The 25674-nt window shown below is 40.2% G+C and overlaps 2 protein-coding genes across 2 annotated transcripts in view; both read right to left on the reverse strand.

The window, feature by feature from the left end:
- LOC125319528 (ras GTPase-activating-like protein IQGAP2) overlaps positions 1 to 1996 on the reverse strand; it is a 46713-nt gene extending 44717 nt beyond the window's left edge. The window contains 3 exon segments of the mRNA XM_048290794.1: positions 72 to 159; positions 679 to 842; positions 1392 to 1996. Of these exon segments, the coding sequence (XP_048146751.1) occupies positions 72 to 159; positions 679 to 783 (193 nt within the window). The 5' untranslated portion in view covers positions 784 to 842; positions 1392 to 1996.
- An 18-nt stretch (positions 1997 to 2014) lies between these two features.
- The window catches only part of LOC125319531 (ras GTPase-activating-like protein IQGAP2), a 343446-nt gene continuing 319786 nt past the window's right edge, over positions 2015 to 25674 (reverse strand). Inside the window, 7 exon segments of the mRNA XM_048290797.1 lie at positions 2015 to 2295; positions 6557 to 6670; positions 7040 to 7107; positions 11567 to 11614; positions 11616 to 11641; positions 13378 to 13455; positions 14593 to 14748. Coding sequence (XP_048146754.1) covers positions 2090 to 2295; positions 6557 to 6670; positions 7040 to 7107; positions 11567 to 11614; positions 11616 to 11641; positions 13378 to 13455; positions 14593 to 14748 — 696 coding nt within the window. The 3' untranslated portion in view covers positions 2015 to 2089.

A 25674-nucleotide genomic window follows, 5' to 3' on the forward strand; every position in this document is an offset into this window, starting at 1 on the left:
AGAAATGGTGGACTCAATTAGCTTAACATAACTAAACGGTGATGGTAAAGAGTATTAAAACAGTTACTCACTAAGCTTGTGAGCCTCAGCTTCTGCATTGGCAACACTAACTTCTTTCTGTATTTCACTTTTGTCGAGCATATTTGGAATGCCTGCTATCTAACAGATCAGAAAAACAAAATTTAATTATGTTTTTGTTTGATGGGAGATAAGGGATAAAGTCTGGTGATGGTACACTGGGATTTGATTGTACTATCACCTGTGCATCAAATACAAGACTCAGTAAACACAGCATTAATCTTTTCCTGTGATTTTCATCTTAGTTAAAATAATAGATTTTCTCCTTAAAACCCAATTGGCACTTTAACTTGATGTTAATGATGTTAATGTTCAATATTACGTTTATTTGTACTCAAGTTAACTAATTTTGGAAACAAAGTATTAGGGGCTGCATGTTATACCTTAAATTTTCTTCTTATGTCTTAGTAAATACAAGGATATCATGCTCTTTAGAGCAAATGCAGCTCTTTGGTGTTGATTAGTTCATCAATTATTCTCAAATCTTTATAAAACTTTTCATAAATGATGCTGAAAGGCAGAGTAAAGATAATTTCTCTCTAGATTAAAACCAGCTAAAAATGTGCAAACTGACACGTAGTACCTGTTCCATTCAATTACCTGCATTTTCTGTTCTTTAAAATCACACAATTGCAATAGGTACCATGAGGAATTTTGTGGCAGAACTTCAAGTAGGCTCAGAGCAGGATGGTTCAAACCTGCCATCAGTGCCCCTTCATCTTGCCGGTCAATAGCCTCATTCACTTGGACTAAAGCTATGTGAACTGAAATGAAAACAATGCCTATAAACAGCAAATAAGGCTTTCATGGGGAAAAAAAGTCCATTGCTGTCAGCATCTCACTTTCTGTAAAAGCCAGCTAGGGTGGCAATCTTTACTTAGCGGAGAATTACCTCTTTCATGTCCAGTCCTACAAAGGGAGTCTCTGGCTCTGTGTGAGCCTGTGTGGAAGCAGTTCAACCACAGCTAAGTGGAAGCTTATGAATGAATTTTGGGCCTATACAGAAGAGGGGTCAAAATTTACAGTATTCTGCCCACAAAAAGAATGTAAGGAAACAGAGCAGGCAATAAATGATTTCATTCTGAACCTTACAGCAAAAACCACAAACAGACATTAGCTCCCCCCGCCAAAGATTAGTAGAGAAGGAATAGCATGAAAAAACCAATTGTAGGCAGGTATTAGCAACTTGTGCATATTTTACAAGTTTCCATAGAAATATTTTGTTTGTTCAGGTGGACTCAAGTTGTGTTCAGCTGGAATCTGGAAGATCACGTGTTGTGTGCATATTTCCACAAGGATCCAGAATAGCTTACTGTTTATTTTATTGATATTGCCTTGAATCTCAGCTTGTGTCAGCAACTCCTCGTAGACATCTCTCTCTTCATCAGAAATTGGGCTGTTCTAAGAAAGCAAAATTGTTGCTAGTTCACACATAACAGTTTGCAGAGAAAAAAGCTATTAGCCGAAGTCATTAAAGTGCATCAGCTGAAGCATTTACTGAATGTATTTGTAAAGCAATTTGTTGACTAAGTGAACTGAAGAAATTAGCACTTTGTCATAACTGGCTGAGCAGTTTACTGCTTCCTGTAAAATAATAATGTAAATATAGTATAGCATTTTTAACTATGGAGACCATTAGCTCTCATGTAAATAATTTCATATTAAATATCTGTGGCAGAGGTTATACTTTATACTCAAAAAAGGGTATTATTCTGTTTACAACTTTTTAAGCAGTAAATTTGTTTTTTCTAAAGCAATTAATGGAGGAAAACTAGTCTTCTTTAGTATTTAGTCTTCTGGTATTTTTAGCCTTTGGGCAAAGTTAAGCTGCATCATACTCATAGTAATCATATTCTTATAAAATTGGCTTTTAGCTCATTGCATTACCATTATTTCTCTTCGTTATCTTAAAAGTGGGGGTTTCTCCCTAATTGTACTAATTTTAAAAATTAGGTTAATTTTTGAAACAATAATACTACAGCATAAGAAGAAACATGAAGGAACACATGTACTAGGAGTACAAATGAAACACCACTGCCTTGAGTCTTGCATTTGATTCTTTCTTCCTTTTAGCGTCAAAGAGCTCATTCTGATAGTCCTGCGCCAGTTCCTCATCCACGTTGAGCAACATTGCATTTGGGTTCCTCAGAGTCGCAATGGTTTGCTCAGCTATTCCCTTCTCAACAGCTTCGTTGATTGCTATTACAGCTGCATGCACTAAAATTGAAAGCATAGTCCTAAATATCAGGAAGCAAAAAAGTCAAAGCTGTCACTGTTTCTTCTGATTTATTTGAAAGGTGTGTTTGTGTTCAACAATTTACAGATTCGAACATTCCACTCCATGTTTTCTCTAGACTGTAGAACTTCGTGTTTACTTAAAGGTGGCAAATCACTGTCTACTCCATGTTCACCCTTCACTCAAACTGGGGTGTGCTGGTTTCAGCTGGGGTAGAGTTAATTTTCATCTCAGTGGCTGGTATGGGGGTGTGTTTTGGATTTGTGCTGAACTCAGGCCTGATAATACAGAGATGTTTTTGCTGTTGCTCAGCAGGGCTTGCACAGAGCCGAGGCTGTTTCTGCTTTTGGTACTGCCACACTGGGGAGGGGACTGGGGGTGCTTAGGAGACTGGCAGGAGACACAGCCAGGACAGGTGACCCCAATTGACCAAAGGGATATTCCAGACCCTGTGGCATCATGCTCAGTGTATAAAGGGGGGGGATGAAGGAGGAAGCGGGGAACATTTGGAGTGATGGAGTTTTGTCTTCCCAAGTCACCATCATGTGTGATGGGGCCCTGCTCTCCTGGAATGGCTGTACACCTGCCTGCCCATGGGAAGCAGTGAATGAATTCCTTATTTTGCTTTGTGTGTGTGCACAGCCTTTGCTTTCCCTATTAAACTGTCTTCTTCTCAACCCTTGAGTTCTCCAGCTTTTACTCTTCTGATATTCCCCCACCAGCAAGACCTGAGAAAGTGAGTGAGAAGCTGTATGGGGTTTGGCTGCTGGCTGGGGCAAAACTGTAACATGGTTAATATTGTACTGACAGACAATAAAATATGGGTTACATTTTATCACTCAAGTCCTATTTTATTTAGAAGCTAATTACATGGAGGAATTGAAAGTATTTTTTTACCTTCAAGCTGTGTGTTTGCGTCCAAATAAAAGTACTGTCTAAATGGAGTATACCTGAGAAATGCTACACAAGAATAAGGAAATTGAAGATCCAATAAACTTGTCCTCTGGAAAAACACATTTAAGACCCCCCCCTAGGCAGGATGCAGCCCTGCACATCACATTTAAGCCTCTCTGAGATGGTTCTTTGCACATCAAAATCTCCATGAACCACCAGGCACATGAGAGACACTGATGTAATGGTCCCTCCTCCTGTCACCTACCACGAGACAGCAAAACAGCAGACTTCAAATGGAGGCAAAAAACACCCAGCAGGCTTTTGAGGGTTCTCCAAATACTACTACACAGGAAAAAGGGAAAAAAGTGTCATAGGACTCACTACAGCCATTGATCAGCTTAAGTGTTAAGCCTTTCCTTTGAGAAAACAAGAAAACTTCAGCTACTAAACAAATTCTTGACTCCAGAAACTTAAGAGTCAGAAAAGCTCGTGTTTTTTCACACAGTAAATTTTCATTAGTGTACAAATTCAAAACCAATTACAGCTGAATTCAGTTTAGTGCTCACACACGCTTCCCAGTTACTCCCTGCACACATTTGGTCCTAAGATCACTCTAGTGCAAGTGAAGAACTTAACTAGAGCTGCACTTTATCTGTACCTTCATGCCACAAAGAGACCCCAATGGCTGTCTGGTGGCACATTAATCTCAAATATTTTACAGGCTTTACTATATAAAATGTAATTCCTGATAAATATGTATCTAGATCATATCCCAAAGGAGGAACATTGCAGCTCCCCATTTATCATCACAGCAGCTTGCCTAGGATTTACTTTCATGCCACCAAGGACATGTGTGAAGGCAAAACACAATGACCATCTTTCCTTAGTCTATCAATACCCTCTCTCTACATGGCCGTGCATGGTTCTGACAAAGTGGAGAAAAGCATGCACTAGAAAGCTGTTATTTAGGTTAAGTTTAACTGAAGGTCTAAATATCAGAGTCTGAAAGACTTCAGTTTCGCTCAAGTTTATGAAAGAAAGCAAAGATGCTTCAGATTTGTGGTTCTAGAAAAACAAAGGAGTGTACAAATTTAGGGAAGTCAGACAAAAGAACATGTGACTGAAAACTCAATGGGGCAAATGAAGGATGAAGTGAAGCTATACATCCTCAGAAATGGCAGCTACTGGGAGTTGCATAGCTGTTGGTGGATAATCCATTGCTTAGCACTAAGTTCATGCCAGCAAGTTTTTCTAAAATTGTTTCACTCTAGCTCAGTTCAGCACAATATCAGCTGGGTAGTACAAACAGCTAGCATGGTGGAGGATTTTCAGGGGTTTGTTTGTCACTAAACTTTGTGAAAAGACAAAGTTCACATTGAACATTAGGAAAAGGTTTTTCATTGAGAGGGTGGTAAGTCACTGGAACAGGCTTCCCATGAAAATGGTCACCGCATCAAACCTGAGAGAGTTTAAGGAGCATCTGGAAAATGCTCCTAGCTCTATGGTTTAGATTTGGGTAATCCTGTGAGGATTAGGAACTTGAACTCAACTGTCCATATGGGTCCCTTTCAGCTTGAGACATTCTGTGGTTCTGTGTACATCCATATCCACTCCAAGGGACTAAGAAAACTGTCCTTAGGCACATACATGATCCAAACATCCTCACAGAACACACCGGAAGGATATTATCTCTTCCACAGTTGTGTAAGAAGCTTCACTAACCTAAGTGAAGCTAGCAAAAAGCAGACAAAAGATAGGTTCAAGATAGGAGAGAATCGAATGGATATTGGTAGATGTGAACCCACCAAGAGAAACAGCCTGATTGGACTTGAAAGAGCAGGCTGGAGGCACAGAATAAGAGAGAGGTTTCCTTGAAGAATGAGCTCTCTGTGAAAGCACTTAAGCTTATTCTTTCCATGCTGATTTATACAACTGCTGGAGCTGAGTAGGAGTCATCAGCAGTTGTTTCACTTTCATATCTCCTTTTGCATACTCCACTTAGGAAGGATGGTAGACCCCTTCCTCTGGTAGGATCTCCATTATCCAACCTCCCTAGTGTGCGAGGGTTCCTACAGCAGATGTTTCCTGTTGTGGGGCAAAGCAAGGGACAGAACCAGCATCAGGAAACCCTGCTTTTCTAAGACTGAAAACACTTCAGGAGTTAAAGGAAGCCCTACACACTATAATAAGGCTTTCAGTGAAGGATGTTTCAGCCCTTTCATCTTCGGCAGAGGAAGCTCCCTGAAAAAATGCTTCGTAGTCACTAAATATCTAAAAATCTGCTAAAAAACTCCTGCCACTTCAAAAGGCAGCATTTTAAGAGCTAGCTTTGGTGAAGCATGCACATATTAAGCAGGCTTCAAAATATACAATACAGATAATGTGAATCAACATCAGTGTGTTGTGGGCTCTGAAACTTTCAGCACACTAAATACCATAATGAATCAGCTTGCCACTTTGCAAGATTGAATGAAGCAGCAATGGAACATTCTAAAGCCAGCCCTTCTGTTCTTCAGTTTACCCTGCTGAAAAGAATGGGATCTTGAACAAAATTACTGGAGCTCAAGTGTTGATTTAAGTGGGCACACTTGATTTCACATCATTTAAATGCAAGCAATTTTTTTGTAATATATCACTTCACTTCTTAAAAAAAAAATAGTGATATAGAGAAAAACACCCAGACTTACAGATGAATAGGCATGGGCAGCAGAAAAAGCATTTAATTCTGTTTTTGAATGGAAGCTGTTCAAGACAGGCTCAAAAGAACCATAACTGTCCAGCAGGACCTACCCCCCAGCAGGGTTCTACCATGCTGTGGGTCACACGCCAGTGGTCAGACAGATTGAAAGCTACCCATGGAGGCAAGTTCCACATATACAACACCATATGTGAGAGAGTTGTCTGTCTGGAGCAATGACTTGTCCACACATCAACCTGTTTAGGTGTTTTAGGAAAACTGCAAAAGGCAAAAAATAAAAAGAGGAGACACAGAAAATACACATCCATGTTCCCATGGCCATCTACATTGTACCCACATGGTGCACGCACAGAGCCCAATTCATTATTCTAGAGGAGCACTAGCTACCAAAACATTAAACCCATTCGAAATATTGTAAGTAATCTTTGCTTCTGGTAGCACTTCCTATGGTTCAATGGGGATACTAAAAAACTCAGACTGCAAATTTTGAAGAGGCCTTGTAACAATGAAGCAATGTGATAGTGAAAACTTGCTTGCTTTTCTTTCTAGTTATTAGGAGGTGGCAAACGAAGTGAATTAGAACACAGAAAATATTTTGTTAGCATCCTGTCAAAGCACTCGGTAGAGAACACAACAAGAGTCACACTTACAAGCAGCTTCATCCACTGATAATTCACTGGCCAGAATGCCACCAATTTTTCTAAAAGATGGCATCTGTATACCATATTTCTCTAGCTCCTTTCGCATGTTGCTGATTTCTTCCTCTGTTCAGACAAAAAAATAGGAAAACAAAAGGAAACATTATCAGAACATAAGCGTGACAATTTCACTACGAACAACCAGACCTACAAAAACGTTTCTGAAAGTGCTTGTGGCCAGGGCTTCTGAGCAGTTTTCCTCCCCATTTTGAAAGACTCTAAGATATGACAAGTATTCCATGCAAACTCGCTCCCTCCTGTCCCTTGGAGACTGACAATCATTAAAAACAGCAGCCTCCCACCTGTTTAATTTGTAACAGTGTTTGTAACAATGTTTTCAGAGGAGAGAGCCCATAATAGAATATATGCACAATGGTAGCAGATTTACAGGGTAAAAAAACCATCTAACATATGATTATATTAGCATTTTTTTTCCTGTGAAGTCTACTTTTCCCAGGAGGTCCTGGATCTGTGGAGCTAATCCTAGTTTGAAGAGATATAAACTGCAAAGGAGAAAATTAGGCTTTAAAGTTCCGTATGTGATTCAGTGGTTTGCTTTCTGTACAAGAGAAAAGCACTTTTATGAAGCTTTGTCCTTTAACCCTTGACTTACATGAGCCAGTACAGAATAAATTGACACTAAAATTTTCTTTGTTCTGTACTTTTAAGTCTTACAGAAAAAGAAGCATCTCTAAGAGAGAGACACTGTCAGTGTATCTCAGGTCACAGGGGATTTATAAACAAGTAGAAAACTTTAGTGAAAGATAGGTAAAGAAATGCAAAAGCTAGTATTGGGGGAAAATTGAGATCTGAAAGCATTTTAGCACAGCTTATATCTTTGGATCTATGTTCTGTTTTGACTTGCATTAATTACATCCCTGTAATTACTAGCTGAAGACACATAAATCACTGACACCCTTCTTACTATGTGTAGAGGAACAAGACCCCGTAAGTCCATCCAATACCATCTCAAAATTATTTGTGTCATTAGCTATTTTGTTATTGGAAAACAAAGAAAGTTGATTCAATGTACTCTCCAAGAGCTAATATTTTTATTTCAATACAGCATGAAAAATATCTTCACCCATTCCTAGAGCTCTGGGGTGCTATCTGAAAGAAAACAGCTGAATACATATATATTTTCTCAGTAGCTTCCAAACACAAGGCATGTGTTTATCTACAAAAGACTGATATTTCTATAATTTAGCAGTGAAATTCAATAAGCGAGTTAAGCAAAAAAGAATCAAAAAAGATAAGATTTTAAAATCAATACTTAAACAACACATTCCTCCAAAAGGATTGTTTTCCACCTCTTTTCAAACTTACTTCACCCCAACATCATTCATTGCAATTGTGCTTTGGGGTTTAGGGTTTTTGTTTCCAGAGAGGCATATTTCCCTTTTGTGTTTTGTTGTAGAGAGGTTTTTTGCTAATAGCAAATAATAGGATGAGATTTCAAAGCACATATTTGTAGCTGTTGTATTTATTTAGGAGCATGTGGAATCAGCATTTATCTTCCACGCTGCCACAGCTACTCCTCTGTCCTGTCCCCATCTGGATGAACACAACAAAGGATATCAGGTAGATCAACACTCCTTTGCAGCCTCTCAAAATCATTGCTGATGCCATTCTTACCTTTCAAATCTGTCCAAAATGCAAATTAGCTACCTCAGGGGAAAAATAGCACATAGACTTTACAAGATTATAGTAATGAACCAGGTTCCTCTGTTACCCTCGTCTGCCTTCCAGCCTTTTCTGGGCAGAAATAGATTTTGCTCCAAGTTTGAGACAGGGACACAATCCTGTCTGAAATGCTGGGTGTCATACAAACAGCTATGGAAATCAGCAGCATCACTATGCTGACTCTTTTTTGGGTCATCACAATAAAAAGATACAAGAAGAAAGAGTGCTATGAACATTAAATAGTATTTTTTTTGCTGTTCAGCACTTCCAGAAGGATGCTGAACCATGTGTGATATTTCCTATGCTCCTCTGTTTGCATAAACTTATTGACCACCAGATGGTGCTGAAAATGTTCTTCTAGTCTTGCAAGGAACACAAAGACACTTCTACTCTGAGTTAACATATAATTTCACTTGAAACAGCTTGCTTAATGCTTTTATTGTGTAACTTGAACCTCAGAAAACACACGAAGTCAAAAGCAGGGGCCTCATGGTTAAGAAAACTGAATATGGAGGCATCAGGAGCAAAGGAAAAATAAAGGAGAAAGAGCAGTTCCTAGGTGAAACTCCTTTCAATACAAAGCATCACCCATACAGAACTGCATTTCATATCAGGCAGATGTTCCCAGGACTTGTTTTATGCTTAGCTCATGTATAACATGCTATGAAAAACAGATCTGAAAATAGCATGTTTTTTCTTTCAAGGCATGCTTGTTATTCTGCTGCTTCTTAGGAAAACAATGTTTTGAAGCTGTCCAGCTTCTAGAGGGATAGTTTGTCTAGAATGTAGCAGTGATCTTCTTGCAGGATCACTGATCAAAATTTGAAAACTAAATTCTTCAGGGAAAAAATATCTCCAAGCACTGCTATTTATGAAGAAGAATCACTGTTAACATCTTAATTTAAATGAAACTGTTTTTAACCTCACTTAGTGCAGGAACAAATCCAAGTCTGCTTTCACAAGAAAAATGGTGCAAGAAATGAAACCTATGCCTTTGTATTTTTCAAGTTGGAACCAGAAACTCCAATTCTGGTTCTACCACTAATTTGTTCCTGGCCTTGGTCCCAGTCAATACTTTAAGTATTGATGTTTCAGTAAGAGAAAAGCAAGAGGTAATTACATTCAACAGGAATATAATAAGAAATAGTTTGCTAAGTCACTCCTTCCTGGCCAGAGCTGTGTTGTATTTGACAGCACAAGTCATTCCAAATGACTTAAGTGCAATGGTCTTAACCTCAGACTTGAATCAGGACATATCCTAAAACTATATTTAAACAATCATGCTTAGAGTAACCATCTATCCTCAGGCCTCCTAGCAGCAAAAGATCAGCAAAATAATAAACAGCCAATGACTTTCCCTGCAAAATGTTACTATTTTCAGATGTCAAATATATGTTTCAGATACAGCTCAGCATTCCTCTGGTGCCAACCCACCTGGGAACACAGCTGGCCAAGCAAAGTGACCTGTCCTTAATTCTATTCTTTGCCAGACAGTTTTCAATGTAGCCTGAGTGCCATTCAGTACTGAGATTGGAGTTTGATTTGAAAAACTCCAGTGAAGGACTTACGGCAAGCATTTTTAGGAGAAGGTATAGAAGTAAATAAAGTTCAGTCATTGTTTCTTCTATTCTTACATCCTGCACAGGATGCAGGCACAGGAGCCTACAACCTCATGGGAAAGCATCATAAATAAAAGCATTCCAGGCCTAGTCCCTTTCAGTGTGTCATGACACGTATGATATAAAGTTCATTTCTAAAATAATAGAACTAAAAAAACCCCCATACTAAGTACAGAAGTACAGAGTTAGAGCTTTGTGTTGATATGCATCAAGAAAAAGTAATTTAAACAGGACTAACTTGGAAATGAAAACTGAGACAACACAGACTAATTCTGGTAATGGCATAAATCCTGGGGCATGTCAATGGAGAAAGGAAAATTTCTACCATAGCTCAATCCATTGTAAACCTCAGTTCAGGATGAGAGTTATTGCCATTGCAATCATAAGGCAGATATTATGAAGGCATTTGATGGGATTGCTGTTTATGTAGCAATCAAATCCACAGTTAATATGTCCTATGTACATGAGGGGCAAATACTAGAAAAATTAAATGTGTTCTTCCACCTTCTGCAAAACATTTGAGCTGGCCCATAACACAGCTAGGGGGGCACACAGCCCACTGAGTCAGCCTGACCTGGTTAGGGTTATAGCCCCATGGATCCTCTTTACAGGCAAGAGCCACCCTCAAATAGTCCTAGAGTCACTTCCCAGGTAACATTATACCAAGTATAATAATTTCAAGGGGCAACTCTCGTCAAAGATGGCAGAAATATACTGAACTGTCAACTGAACACCTGGCATATAAAGCAAATACAGTGAACTTTAGTGTTAAGTCCTGTTTATTGGGAGTGACTGCACATCCCAGAGTGCAAGAGTGGTCACAATTTCAAGGATTAGCCCTAAAAAAGTTTCAATAAAGCACGTATTGAAGAGTTTCTGTCTGTTAGCCCTGGAGCAGCTGATGTACCTTTGAACACCATTAAATACAGAAGAGAGTTTGGGGTGTAAGTTAATTATGTTCTCTGAAAGATTAGTGCCAAAAAATATTGAAAGGGAAAGGTCTCTGTGTGCAGGAAATGAACTAGAAGAGCCACAGGAGAGCGGAGCTATCTGCCAATACCACTGTCTCTCACACCAGGGACAGCACAGGGCAGATGTTTTTGTGCTAAACATGAAAAAAACCTTAAGGCAGAACATGAAAAAATTTTAATCTCTACTTTCAGTGGTGTAGTGAAAGGCTCTTACTTTACATTAGAAGTCAAGTTGCTCAGAATTTTGAAATCTTTGAAAATGTTTCATTTTTACATAAATTACCACAGAATAAAGTAATTGCTTCAGTTTTGGGACAGAAATATGTCAGTTCATCATTATTTTCACTCTGATCAGCATGGCTGCTCCATGGTTGCACTAATGTTTTGCTAAGTTTCTGTTAATTTGCTTGATTTCTGTTGAAGTATGCATTTTGAAATTGTATGCTCACTTTGCGAGTGGGTGTACTATCGAGAGAGGGATGTGTGTGCTGAATTCAGTAGCCCTTAGTTTCTATTTTGAAAATTACTAGGCCAATGCCCCGACAAAGTTCAACTTTTGTCTCCAACTTAAAATTAATGAACTTCTAAATTCTGACAGATTTTGATATACTGGCTGCCCTAAAGCCATTTCAAGACTTACATTCCTAGCTTTGGCAGGTACTATAACTTTTATTCCTGTCAGCAGTTACCTTAGAGCGTGAATGCAGTATATCATCCGAGGGATGTTTTTCCTATCAGACATCCGTAGTCTCTGGATAAAAGATCTAAAAAGCGAAGAGCACACAGTTAAATAAGAAGACCTATTACAGAGCAGAAACATTTACTCTGCAGAACCATACCTTAAACTTACAGAATTTCAGCTGGTACTTCTATACAGCCATGAGTCACGTCTCTTCTGATGCTATTTTAACTTTATCAGTAGTTTTCACAAAGAGGAGCTTAATAAAGCATAAAAGCTATTTAATAAGAGGGGAAAACAGGAAGATAAGCAGACAGCATTTCAAGAAGATTTTTAGAAAATGTCCTTTGGCATAAGCTCAGCCAGTAGTGCTTGTCCTCTACAGACGCCCAAAACCTGGAATGCAGTTACAATTTGCAAAGCCTCATTACAAACCAAACCTATCAAGTATGGTTTGAAAATGCATAATTTTAATTACCAGCACCCCTAACTTTGTGAATACATCATTTACAAAGAAAGATATTGAGAGAGAGGAATATTAAGCAATTTAGCCAAGAAGTCACATCCTAAGTTCCAGTTCTGGTTCTACCACTAATTTGTTCCTGGCCTTGGTCCCAGTCACTAAATACTGTTTCTCCACAAAAATATAATAAAAAGACTTAGTTAACCGTGAGAGTTGGCAGCATGCTTCCAGCCCCGGCTGGTCACTCGGGGCTGCACTGTCCTATGGTTAATAGGACCAGACTGAGTAAGTCAGGAGCACAGTGCCCTCTTCATCACTTGCTCAAAACAGCTTTGTGAGGGGAAATTGGGAAAGCTTTTGGCATGACCATCCTCTGCAACAGAAACATAATCTTTCAGAGGAGGGATGGCAGGGTGGAAATCAGCCAGCTGAACAGAAGGCTCAAGGTCTCAACTGGAAAAAAAAAACCTGATCTGGAAAAGGCAGGAGGCCTTCCCATCTCTCTGGCATTTCTGATGGCAGCCGTGAGTGCCCTTTCCCAGTTATGGGCACCTGCAGTGAGGTTGCCTGCAGTGAACTTGCCTACAGTAGCTGACCATTAGCCCATGTAGCCCTTCAAGCAGCTGCCTGAGCATCCCCACTGTGCCTGACCACAGTGCCTCAGGCAGCACCGGGTTGCTGGCCCCCAGGCACCCTGGGGTGGGAACTGCTCGCCTCAGGCTGCGTGTGGCCACCAAAATGTACAAACAAGCAGCATGGGTGTTTGCACACAGCCCTTTCTTAAAGGATTTTCATCCAAAATAGACTCACTGGTGCCCAGAAACAGCAGCAGAGGGGGGAGATGACAAGTGAAGACCCACAAGGAGGAAGGTAAATATAAGAGGTGACCCAAGAAAGCAGCTGGTGGAAGAAGAGCAGCAGCACAGTCACGCAGATGCACTGAAGGGTGCAAGAACAGTCTGGAAACAGGGTAGAGGCAGAGAAACTGGGACGTACAGTAAGAGGAAGAGGCAGCAAGAGGCACGATGTGAAGAGGTAACCTAAAGGAAGCAAATATTTAAGTTTTCTGTTTTAAACCATATTCCTTTCAGGGCCTCCCCCCCAGAGACTGCACTAGCAATAAGATATAGCTCAAACACTGCTAGTGTCTCCCCACCTCAGCCCACACAAACTGGCAGCAGCAACACAGGACTGACACTCCCATTGCTTTCCACATTACCTTCTCCTCAATTTGTTTTTTGAATTACCCCTTCCCTGTAGACTTACTGTAAGGAACTGTTTATGCTCAAGAAGATGAAAGGGGATCTCAGTGAGCCAGTGATTTCAGCCACTTTCTTTGCTGAAATTTAAAGGCTTACCTTAGGCAGACCAATGGACTCCATTGCTCTTAACCACTGCACAGTGTTGTCAGTGTGCCGAAAATGAAGGCCAGATCTCTGTTAGAAACATAGGAGAAGATTATTAAAGTCACATTAAGCAAATTCTCTACTTACTGAACCTCCTGTTTCCCAGTTTTATATCCTGAAGCTGAGTTCAAGGAATGTTTGCTTATTTGAACCCGGAGACCAAAGTGTAACAGCTTCAATTTTGCTAATGAAGCATTCTAACACATCAACAGCTCCACACTGAGTTCAGCTCATTCTTTCACATTACAAAAGCCCGATTTGTATGGATCAGGGCGGACTGTGATTGAAGTAGAAATACAGTCCTTCAGTATTCTTTGGGAGTAGAGGCTGGATGTCAAATACCAGGAACCAAAATACAGAAATAGTTACACTGCTCAGCACTTCCATGAAGAACAGATAAGGAGGTCTTGGAATTCTTCAGTTCTACCTGAATACCTGACCCTCCCTAAAGCCTATGACAGCAGCATAAGAATAAAGTGGGAAAGTATTTTTATTTTATTTTCAATGTTATCTTTTAGAGCAAAAGGAAAAAGGAATCTCTGAAGTTTTGGAGATTTTCAAGAGAAACATTTAAATGTAACCAGAATTCTTAACCATATTTTTTTTTTTTTTGCCCCCTCTACATGTTGAGATAATGCTTTCCATAGTGGGACTAATGTGTATGAATACATATTTCTGTATTATCCAGGTCCTTGGAACTAGCAAAATCCTGTGCAGGGAACAAGCTAAGCTCATTTACTGGTAGCTTGCTTTTTGCTTCTCATAGTTAAAGTTGATAAAATAAACACAGAGATCTAATGAAGTGAATGTCAGATATGCTCACATTCTAAGATGAAGAAAGCTTGAAATAGTTACCAAATTGCTTTTGACTTCTATTACTAATGAGAAATAACTTTATTAATTGCAAAGCTCATGTTCTCCTTGGAGCCAGAAGTGTAATTTGTGCAGTTTTAAAAATGTGAAGCCACACCAAAACAATTTTTCTATGGGTAAAATATCTCTGACTTATCATACAGGCTTCTTACAGCTGTGCATCTTCCATCTAGTCTCTACAGCCTTAAAAGAGATACAGAAAACTAACTAGCCATGCTTAGGAATCTTTAAGAGCTGGAAGACAAATATTACTGGGTTTTGTCATCTTGGTGAGAGAACTGAGAAAGTTATTACCTTGTAGTGTGACTGCTCCGCATCATAGATCTTTTTGTCTGACACCACATTAGGTGCAAAGAATTTCGCAAGCTTGGCAAGGTAAGCACCATTTCTTAAGCCTTCTTCCAGTTCCGTAGTTGGGGCAGCTCTTCGTCCAAGCAGACCTCCATCCATCTACAGAGACATTTGAGAAACATTGTTATTTGTATTTTAATAGGAGTGACAGCTTTTGCCTACAACTATCATACTTTAAATGTCACTACCACAATGTAATTATAACAGACGGACAAGGGCTAAGAAGAAAGTCCACATATTCATTCGCATGGCATATCAAAATGATTAGAGAGTCGTATCTGTGATTGTGACCCATCAATAAGCAAACAGCATGCTTTGAGGTATTCACACTCCAAGGGGTCTAACGCAAATCTTTTAAACAGTACTAGACTTATGAAGAAACCATAATTTAAGCTGAAAACTAGAAGAAAATGTGGAGCATTGTGTATTATTGATGTTTACATTTAAAAAAACCCTGTGATTTCTACACCAGTGCTGAACCTTCTGAACATCAAGGACAGCAATGTTCTGGGTGAGGCAGGTTCCTGTAGCCAATGTGCTCTGCAACATGACCTTGCAGCAATGCCCACCACAGTACAGAGCACTCCTGCAGATTATCCTCCTTCCTGCAAGGGAGTTCTGCACTCTCACCCATGAAACGCAGTACTGGTGCTGGAGGGAGGAGTGAGGGTTTTGTTGAAAAGCCCGAGGTACTTCATGCATTTGAGAGCTGCCTGGCAGTAAGTAGGCTGAAACATGGCTTCTTGTTAGTGACAGTGACTAAATCCTGCAAGGTGCTAAACTAGTTGTGTGTTTGAGATTTAAGATGTGATAGACATGGTAGGAGACAAAACAGTATTAATTGAATACATAACCAGTTCAGAAGGCAAATAACAGATATGAAACCATATTATCTAGTATGTTTATATTGAGTAGCCAAGAGAAATTGCTTCCAAAGCCCTTCTGAAAAAGATTCGTGTCCTAATCACTGGACCAGAAGTTCCTTACATTGGTGGTCTAAGTGTTTTGGCCCTGTGTTACTATTCTTATTTCCAGCAGCTAAATCACATTACAAGAGCTTTAAATCTGCTTATTTCCTCCCAGTATTTTTTTTTAATTTGCTTAGTCAATCTCTCATGGTTTTAGGACATTAATATCAATACAAATAAAAAAGCTAAAAGGCAAGAATAAAGTTGAAGACATTAGTTCACTTTGCTTACTGTAACTAAGGCAGCATCATTTTAAGCAAGACAGCATTACAAATCTGACATCACCTCCATAGGGGTGACTTCAGAAACCTGAAATCTTGGATCCAAGTTGAAAATGAGCCAGTTTTTACTTCACCATGGAGTAGAAGAAAGCTCACTACATCATTTTGTTTCACATTAAAACTCTAGACAAATGTTCTACTCCATTCCACTTTTGGATTTGTTACAGGACATATGAAAGTTGTTTCACTGAAGCACAGACTACCTGAATAGCTGTTTAGGAAACCAACATCCATAAATCCGACACAATATCACACAAAACTGCACTAAGCAAGTGTCATTAGGAGAACTGTATTTTGCAGTACAAAAGCTGCTTCAGTGAGGAGAATCATATTCCTGATGAGTTTCCCAGCTTTATCCTGCACTGCATGTTTGTGTATTATGGGTCCATGCCAAGGGTCCCAAAAGTCACCCTTACTAATGACATTTTATAGACCAAATAGATTTATACTCTAAGGAATCACACTTGTCTTCTCCAAAGAAGACAAGGAAGAATATACAAAGAAAGTGTACTTCCAGCCAAATATGGCTTTTACCTGAGCCAGTTAGCTTTTCCTATAGAATTTATTTCCTAGAATGTGTCTTCTAGAAAAAGAATTGTACAGATAAGCAGCAGAAGCTTGCTGAGCCAGAGCAGGTATTCACCATGAGCCACAGCTGACTCTGCTGTTCAATGGATCATCTCCAGAGATATGAACAGTGTGCCTAGAGCAGCATTTTGTATTCTTTGCACTTCAAACTCTCAGTTTTCTTGTGAAAAGACTTTTCTAATATCTTAAGTCCAGGGCACCAGAAAGCTACTGTATTGGAACTGTTTTTGAAGATACACACATGTGCCCACCTGCAATTTTTCTTCCTTCCAGTACAAAAATTTACTACTTATATATAAAACTGAGTCATTCCCTGAGCTCTAAATGAGATGCTGATCCAAAGTGAAAGCTACTCCTCAGCTTTTCAAACTTCTCGTAATTCAACAGCAGTAAAACTGTTGTGGGTTTTTTCCCAGCATGGTGATAAGCCTTTAAAATTAATCTGGAACCCTTCTGTTCTAGTTAGGGAGGCTATGGTGTCTAAAGGGTAAATGCAGTACCCTGAGGAACAACCTGGAAACAGTATGAGGATGCAAAGAAAGAAGAAAGAAGAAAAAAAGTAACGTAGAATACACCTGTCAAACCGCAAGTCCAGATAAACATACAAGAGAACAAATCTTTTGAGAAGGAGGATGTTAGTACGTCAGTGAAAAAAAGAGGGGGGAAAAACTAGAGAGAACTAAGTGGAGCAGACCTGAAAGATGTGAAGTTTCTTTCCATTTACAGCCAAAAATCTAAAAGTTATATCTACTCTAGAAAAAATTAGGGGTCTGCAATAGGGCAACTATAACTTACAGCATTTGGTAATCAGTGTCCAAGACTGAGAACACAGATACAAGCTGTATTACATATAAGATATGTTTTACCAATGTCTGGAAGTTGCAGAACTTAGCTACAACAAGATCTACTGTGAAAAGATTTACTGTGTTTCCACATGTTTAATCAGAGGAAGGAAAACCTCAGGATTTTAATTAAATCTTGCTAGTATACAAACAACCTTGTAACTCAGTTATGCAAACAGCTGGAAGGTGCTGTAAGTACTCTGCAGAGCTTTCTCTTCTCCAGGCTGAACAACTCCAACTCTCTCACCACCCAGAGAAGGGGTGCTCCAGCCCCCTGATCAGTTTTTCAACCCTCCTCTGGGACCCACTGGACTAAGTCACATCTTTCCTGTGCTGGGACCCCAGAGCTGGATGCGTCACTGCAGGTGAGTTCTCAGCAGAGCAGAGCAGAGGGGCAGAATCCCCTCCCTGGCCCTGCTGGCCGCGCTGCTTTGGATGCAGCCCAGGACACGTTTGGCTCTCTGGGCTGTGAGTGCCCACGGCTGGGTCATGTTGAGCTTCCTGTCAACCAACATTATCTATAGCACTTTTCTCCCCAATGCTTTTTGCAGTTACAGAAGTTTTGTTCCCCTTACACTGATTCAGCCAAAAGGCAACTATGGTTTTAAACAGAAAGAACCACTACTTCAAACCTTGTGAGGTTCTGCTTTTTAAGACATAGTTTGGTGAGTTTATGAAGGTTATTATATAACATGGTACAGTCAGCAGGACCAGACCGGACTGAGAAAACCAGAAATCCTTCTACTTTTGTTTCTTTAAGTGAAACAGAGGATATCCACATGACAGTAAGGATTTATAGATACCTTTGGAGCAATTTCTTTTTCTTCAGGGCTAAAGAAGCAGCATTGCCTTTGGCTCACCCACTGTTTTCCTGAGCACACAGAACTGCAGCATCAGCGTCACATTTAAGTCTGTTGCAGAAACTGTTGCCCAAACAGAAGTAGTAAATACCACTGATACACATGATGAGGTGTCTATAAGTCAATCTCAGACAGTATGTTTTCCTTCAGTATCAAGCTTGTAGAGTAAGGCTATTATAGCTATCAAATGTGCACATGCATTTCTACCATCCTTTTTCAACAACATAATCTCGTAACTGTGCTTTTAACAACCCTAACTTAGTGACTGAGGTAGGCCATGAAAAACTGACGGTGGTGACCATGATGGTTCATTTGGTCACTCATTTAAGCTAAACCCAAACCCTGCTCCATGGTGGAGGGACAAAAGTCAGCCTCAGGAAGCAGAGTAAAGCATACAGCATCACCAAAGCTCATCTAAAACTAATAATCCTTCAGACAGTCCTACAGAGCTACCCATGCCAGTTATAGTCTTACCGTTTGGATAAAATATGCATAAACAGGAATTTTCCTAAGGAGAGATACTTAGGAATGCATAAGTACAGCCCACTTTGATTTTCATGGTACTGCAGTACTTGCCAACACAGAAACAAAGGATTTGCCTTAGACAAAAAGCAAACCTAGATCTGATCAATGAAAATGTATCTCCAAAACTTTAGTTCCAATACATAGTACTAGAGAGTCAGACAGGAATGAATATTGAGGTACAATTCCCTTTTGCTTTGCTCAGTTCTGTTTTAACTCTTGACAACCCATGGCAGAGCTGTTCAGCAGTGAATTTCTGGCAAGATAACAATACACCTTCTATACCAGACTCAAGAGCAGCAAACAGCATGCTGCTCACCAGGAGATCCTGTTTCCACTTTTGACTATGTAGTGGAACAGACTGCCCAGAGAAGTTGTGGATATCTCCTCACTGGAGATATTCAAGAACTGGCTGGACTCAATCCTGTGCAATGTGCTCTGGGATAGCCCTGCATGAGCAGGGAAGTTGGACCAGGTGACCCACTGTGGTCCCTCCCAACCTTAACCATTCTGTCTTTCTGTGAGAACAGCAGCAGTACAATTAGCTCAGACTGAATTTTAAAACAAAAACCCCCTGCTGAATCTCATTCAAGGCAAGTTCAAGGGAACTGGAAGACACAGTGCTGCACTACAAACTTAACCAGTTATGAAGACGTCATTGACAGTGTGTGGTGAGCAAAGTACACACACAGGTCAAGAGAATGGAAATGCTGGAGTCAACATTCAGCAGAGAAGAGAGGATATGTTTTACAACCGACCCAAAGTCCATCACGTTTGGCACACAATCTTGCAGTGAAATTTATACTTTTGCTGCCCTGCCCCTTCAGATTATGCCTCAAGATGTAGATCCAAGGGCACCAAGTTTGTGGGGAGCAGACCTTCAAAGAAGAAAAAATGGGACTCCAGAGTCACAGCTCAGAACATACATGCTGCTATGGAAAAGGTGTAGTGAAGACAAGATAAACATAAGTTACCTCTCATTTATTACCTCTCTGGCTCACAACCACAGCCTTTCAGTCTACTTCAGCACAAGTGAAACAGACTGCTGCCCTAGAAAGTACAATGTGGCCAATTGGTTCCAAAGGAAAAAATCTTGCTGGTAGAGAATAATAGTAACCACAATCAGACCCAATGTAAAATGTTAGATTCTAGCTTTAAATGTCTGTGAAGTGGTGGAAGTGGTTTAAGTCAAAACATTTACTTGGACATACTCAGAAATATACAACAGTCTGAAGCATATGAGCTCATCATTTAAAATTCCACACTACTATGTCTCCAGTTTCTGAATCTACAGATTTGTTAAGAAATCTCAGCTCTTAAATCTTCATTTTCTAAAAAAAAAATAATTTTCATTTAGCTGCCAACATTCACTTAAATATTGCTTTATAAAGGATGGTGACAGCAGCCAAAGCAACCTAGGTGTGTTCCTTGGCTGACTAGTGGTGGTAGCGTTGATTTGTTTATAAAGAAAACCTGTATGTTAACTTTGGAATTTGTTCTCATTATACTGCAACCTTTAGTATGATACATCTCCTAAACCAGAAAACTTAGGAAAAGGTTATTTCACAAATAGCCACGGGTTATTTCCAGAGGAAAACCATGCAAAGCTTCCAGCTATCCCATGCAAATAGATACAATACAATTTGAATACCATCATGGCAAAAGCTATGAGTTGTATAAAAAAGTGCACAGCCTTGGAGGCTTGATTTCAAGGCTGCGGAAAGTAGAGTGGTTAGCTGAAAAAACTGCTTTCTTCATACCCTTTTTTTTCCCCCCTCATGTTCTGGTGCATTCAGCCCCAAACATTCCTTACACATGGGAGCCTTAGCTCAAGTCAGAGCTATAGTCCTCTGATGCCAACTTACTCCTGGAGCCAGGCACCCTGGAAACAATCTTCCAAACTTGAAGCTCTAGATTCATACTCCAGAGACAGCCTATACTGCATCTAAAGTTTTACCCATCCTAAGAACTTATCTTGTCTGAAATAAATAAAATTTTGCGATTGTGGGTCACCACAGCAGTAGGGTGAAGGAAGGTATGATATAGGTCATTCCAGTCACCAGTTCTCTCATGTTACATACAAGAAGTAACATGAAGGTAGCAACATGGAGGACACCATGAATCACTCGGCTACACAAGATCTCAGAACTTCAGCACATAAAGAAAGTTTCAAATCCTTTAGTAAGAATTTTGGATTAATTTGCAGTTGTCAGTTTTTTTACACTTCCATAAGTTGGTTCAAATTCAAAGCTGCATATCTTTGAGTCTCCAGCTAGTGTTAGATTTAACAGCATCAGCTTTCTACCATCATGATTTCATCAGGGAGGATACTGACTTCCAGCAAGAGCTATAGTGAAAACTATGAAACATTAATGTGTGGATTCTTTGTGTATAAATGTCAAAACAATACAGATCTCACTGCACATTATTGCATTTAGTTGAGCTGTGCATGCCAGCGTGAAGTTTGTTGCGACATTCATTTCCCTGATCAAAGCCCTTCTTGATGCATTTCATATTCAATTCAGATAAGCAGAAGCTAGGAGCAGTGACGCCTTGCCTGACCTGCACAGCACACTGAACCAGCAATAAATCATGTCAGCAACATTTTTCCACACCAGATTTCTGCTGCCATGACAACACTGCCATATTTACAAAATAATCTTAAAGGTGTTATAAAATTCTGGTGCACAAGATGGCAGCACAGATACTACATGCTGGTTTAATCTGTTTTACTCCAGCCACCCTTTATGCGGGTTAATCAGTGATTAAAGTCCACAAGGCAAGGTGCTGCTCAGAAAGCTGGCTCTGGAGCCCCGACATGGCCCCACGGCCATTGAAGGCTGCAGGGCACCCAGCAGCAGCCAAGTGCTGTTTACTCGGCAGTCTTTTGGTGGGGGAAAAAACAGACACTCTCCAGCAGCACCACAACTGACAACAGCAACACATGTGCATGTGTTTCAGGACAGTCCTCAACCTCAGCAATCAGCAAGGCTTTGTTTTGCTGCCTTGTCTGTTTGCAGGAGACATTAAGATTTAGCACCGGGTATCAACCGCAAATTCCAGGACTGCTACTTGAGATAATGGTGCTTGAGCGGGGGGCCAGCAAAGCTCAGCCTGATGGCAGCAGAGATGCCTCATCTCTTCCCCCCGCTCTTGGCCTGGCTCCAAGGTGCCAGGGTTTGGCGAAGAAAGCTGAAGAGGCAGTGCCAGGAAGGGAGCTCACCATGGTGGTGGAGACTGAACAACCACAGCAAGTATGTCTCCTTAAGAGACCTCACATTGTTGCTGCCTGTTCCGAGCTTCCCTTCCCCAAGACACTTGCCTCTGTCATGTGCTCTGAAGCCCTTTGTTCCAAACGCGGGCAAAACCAAATGTAACTCAAACTCTTTAGCAATGTCTCATTGGCCGGTCACCCCGGGTACGCCCCCAGTCCTCCCCTTTCCCCTTCTCCCAATAAAAGAAAGGACCAAGAGGGGGCCCGGCCTCTTTGGCTTGCACCCTTTCTGCGAACATCTTGTCTCTGTTTCTATTTGAAAGCTTCTAATTGCAGGAATTGGCAACCAAAAGCTGTATTTCTCCCTCTCTGCTTCTGCTGGTGGTATCAGCTTTGCAGCTACTATTGCCGCTTTTAGAGCTACTGAAATGCTGGATTGCCCGTGCTACCTCTCTAGGCTGCCCGAGGCTTTCTAAGGCATTGAACTACGAGCCTAGCTGATAAAAAGCTATAAGTATCTCCACATCACATAACTCTTCTAAGCAGAAACAACAGTACTCAACAGATTACGTGAGCAAATGAGGTGGAATTATTAAGTCTGTGATCAAAGGTCTCAAGAGAGGAAAAGTATCTGCTGAAATGTACAGTCTGAAGTATCCCTTTTTTATGTGAAGAACTGGATTTTGATTTGAATGAAAAGGGAAAAAAAAGATGGAACAGAACAGTCCTCTCCTAAAAGTCATGCAAAACCTGTGCAACTAAGTTAACACAACTCCAGTTTTAATAGCCTTCTCTTCCAATAGGCAGCAGAGACACAACAGCAGAAACTCAAGTATTTCCTGTGTTAGTCGGGCAGTGGTGGCTCAGTGGCCCCTGGATAGCATAATTTCAGACAGATAACAGACTCAAATCACTAATGAAATTTAGGTAGTGCAGACACAAGCTCTGTAACAAGTCCCACATACAGACATAAAGGGTCTCCTGACAAATAAAACAATGCTTTTCTCTGAAAATAAGATTAATTTGGTACATGAATTAATCTAAACTTAGTTTTCCACAAATCTGTACAGACACTGATTTGATAAACAGAAGCAGACACAACAATAAAAGCATTTATACAGTGCAGCATTTGTACGTGTGGAAATGTTGCAAAACAAGTTTTTCCCCCCAAACACACCATGTTTGCTTTAGGAAAACACTGAGCAGACTGTAGTTTAGACTTGCACATTATACTGTCTTGCTACATGCTACAGCAGTTTGCTTTGCTCTGTTACGTCTTCTATAGCTACAGTACAGTAATACAGTTTAGGGCACCCTCTTAAAACAGCATATGGTATTTTAGAGTTACCAATTTAAAAGGTTCTGGCCTGAATAATCTCATAGTATTCCAAGCAATCTGCTTCAGCAGAAGAGTAGCAGAAGATACATGCCCTTGGTAAGCCTCAGAAATGTGGCAGTAAAATAACCAATAATGAGTCCTTGAGTTAATCCTCACACTTTCCTCACACGATAGTCCCACTAATCTTAAATCACCGTCTTTACCCAAAGTCCACACCCTGCCATGGCAGTAATTCCTATCCAAATCCATAGAAAATAGAGCTGTAGTCTCTATGAAGTGATCTATCCAATAATCATTTTGATGAAGCTTCTACCGAAACTAAACCACACCTGTCCATTAGGGAACATGCATCTTTTGTTAACCCTCTCCCAAAATCCACCACATCATCAGAAGTGCTGCTTCTAGCAGCTGTCAAACTAGCCAAAAATGGAACAATATCTAAGAAAACCAAGTAATACTGCAGTTTTTACATCACAATCTAGTATTATATGTGTTTGCCCCTTACCACTGCAAAGTGCCTTCCATGCAAGTATTAGTCCTCAGGTGTTCAGAGGGATGTGCTATTACCTTTCTTTGCAGGTGAGAGGACAGGCATAAGCATTACCACCATGCCTACAATCATCACACTTTTCTAAGGAAAAAAAGTGACCCAGGGAGGTAGCTCCAGTGCAGGTTCAACACAGAAGCTTTTACAGTGTGCAAAAGTGTTAAAGCCAAGGCTGTGATTCAGGACCAGCAACAGAAGGACACAGCTCTGCCTGCAGACCTGCACATTGGCAACTAATGCAGCTGGGTCAGCAGAAACCCCCAAAGGAGGCACAGACTAAAGATTTCATCGAGGCCACAGAGAAGACCTGTGGCAGGGGAGGAAACTGAATTTGAGCATAGCAGGATGCAGAGTGCTGTTCTGACTCCTTGACCAGTTCAAATCCACTGGATCAGACATGGACATTTATATTTTTCTGTCTAATATCTGACAAAGGTTAGTTTTGTGAAAGCAACTAGCACCAAGTCTGCAGGTATAGAAACTACTAAACCCAAGAAATACATCTACTAGACAGGCAGCTGCAACTTTTAAAGAAAGGTGCAGGACAGCAGCCAAGTCAGAATTAAAAGACACAGATGAGAGAACAAGATAAGTGAAAAGACTGAAAGAGCCAGCTTGTGAAAGGCTGAACTGTTGTTCAAAGTGTTTAGTGTTATGTAAACTCTACAAAACTGCAACAAGGAGTTTAAACTTGGTCCCATGTCAAAAAGAAACACAAGACTGAGGAATAAAGTTAAAACCAAGGCATTTAGGTGAGACATGCCATGCACAGCACCTACAGTTACCTTTTCCTGTTTACTTCTTCCCACGATTATGCAAGAAATCCTCTCCTCCACTTTCCATGGCTGGAGAGACAGTACTCTCCGACCTAGTTAATAACAATCTATAAAATTCCAAGAAGCACATGCATACAAATCAAGTCTGGTATAGATGAGGAAAATTCAGAGAGCAGTATAACAGCATTTAATAATCCACAAAGAAATGCCAACCAAAGGAATTAATGTATTGCTTTACACTGGTGAACATAAACAGCCTCTCTGTAAGAGAAAACAGCAAAAATATTGAGTGCTCTTCAGCCTCACCTTTATCATCAGAATATAAGCCAATAACTGCCGAACAAAGCTTTGGATCCTCCAGGACCATATCTTTTTGCCTGTTTCAAAACTACATTGTGTTTTGTTCAGAGAGCTGAGGCAGACAGTTAGCACTGCTTTACACTAAGGGTCATAACCAGAATTTCTATATGATATGTAGACATGGGATCTTGGCGAAGAACTGTCTGCAATTTTTGCAGTGTAAGTTGGAATTTTTCTTGAGAACATATAACTACAATAGTCATTGGCAGCTCAAGCAAATCTTTCTAGATAGCATTCAAGATACAGCAATAAAACAATTCTTTAAGAAAATGGACTGGAGAAATTAAGTGGTAGAACAAGAGGTTTTAGCTGCGAAACTCTAAAATATTCCCTTGGAACGAGGAATGTACTAAGGAATTATATTAATGTATTAAGGTAGTGTGAAAGCTAAACTCTACTTCAAAGACTAGGTTAGGCTAGGAAGAAAAAAAGCTGATTATAATCAGCATGGTAAAAAGTTAACAGTGCAATTAATCATGTCATGCAACAAATACCCAGTGTCTGGTGACAATACTTCAGTTTAAGGGTTTTGAGATCACCATCCCCAACATCCGTGTACACAAGACAATCTCTTCTCCAAGAGCAAATAGTGATATACCCCTATCAGAGTACTGTCCTGGGTTGCAGTGTATTCTATTACCATCCCCATCAGCTGTTGAAATCAGGTGGGGCAGTGTTTCCTTGCCTCCTCCCCCCAGACTATCTTTCTGTTAATTGCCCATCATTGT

This window comes from Corvus hawaiiensis, chromosome Z, assembly GCF_020740725.1.
Source record: "Corvus hawaiiensis isolate bCorHaw1 chromosome Z, bCorHaw1.pri.cur, whole genome shotgun sequence".
In the NCBI taxonomy this organism is placed as follows: Eukaryota; Metazoa; Chordata; class Aves; order Passeriformes; family Corvidae; genus Corvus; species Corvus hawaiiensis.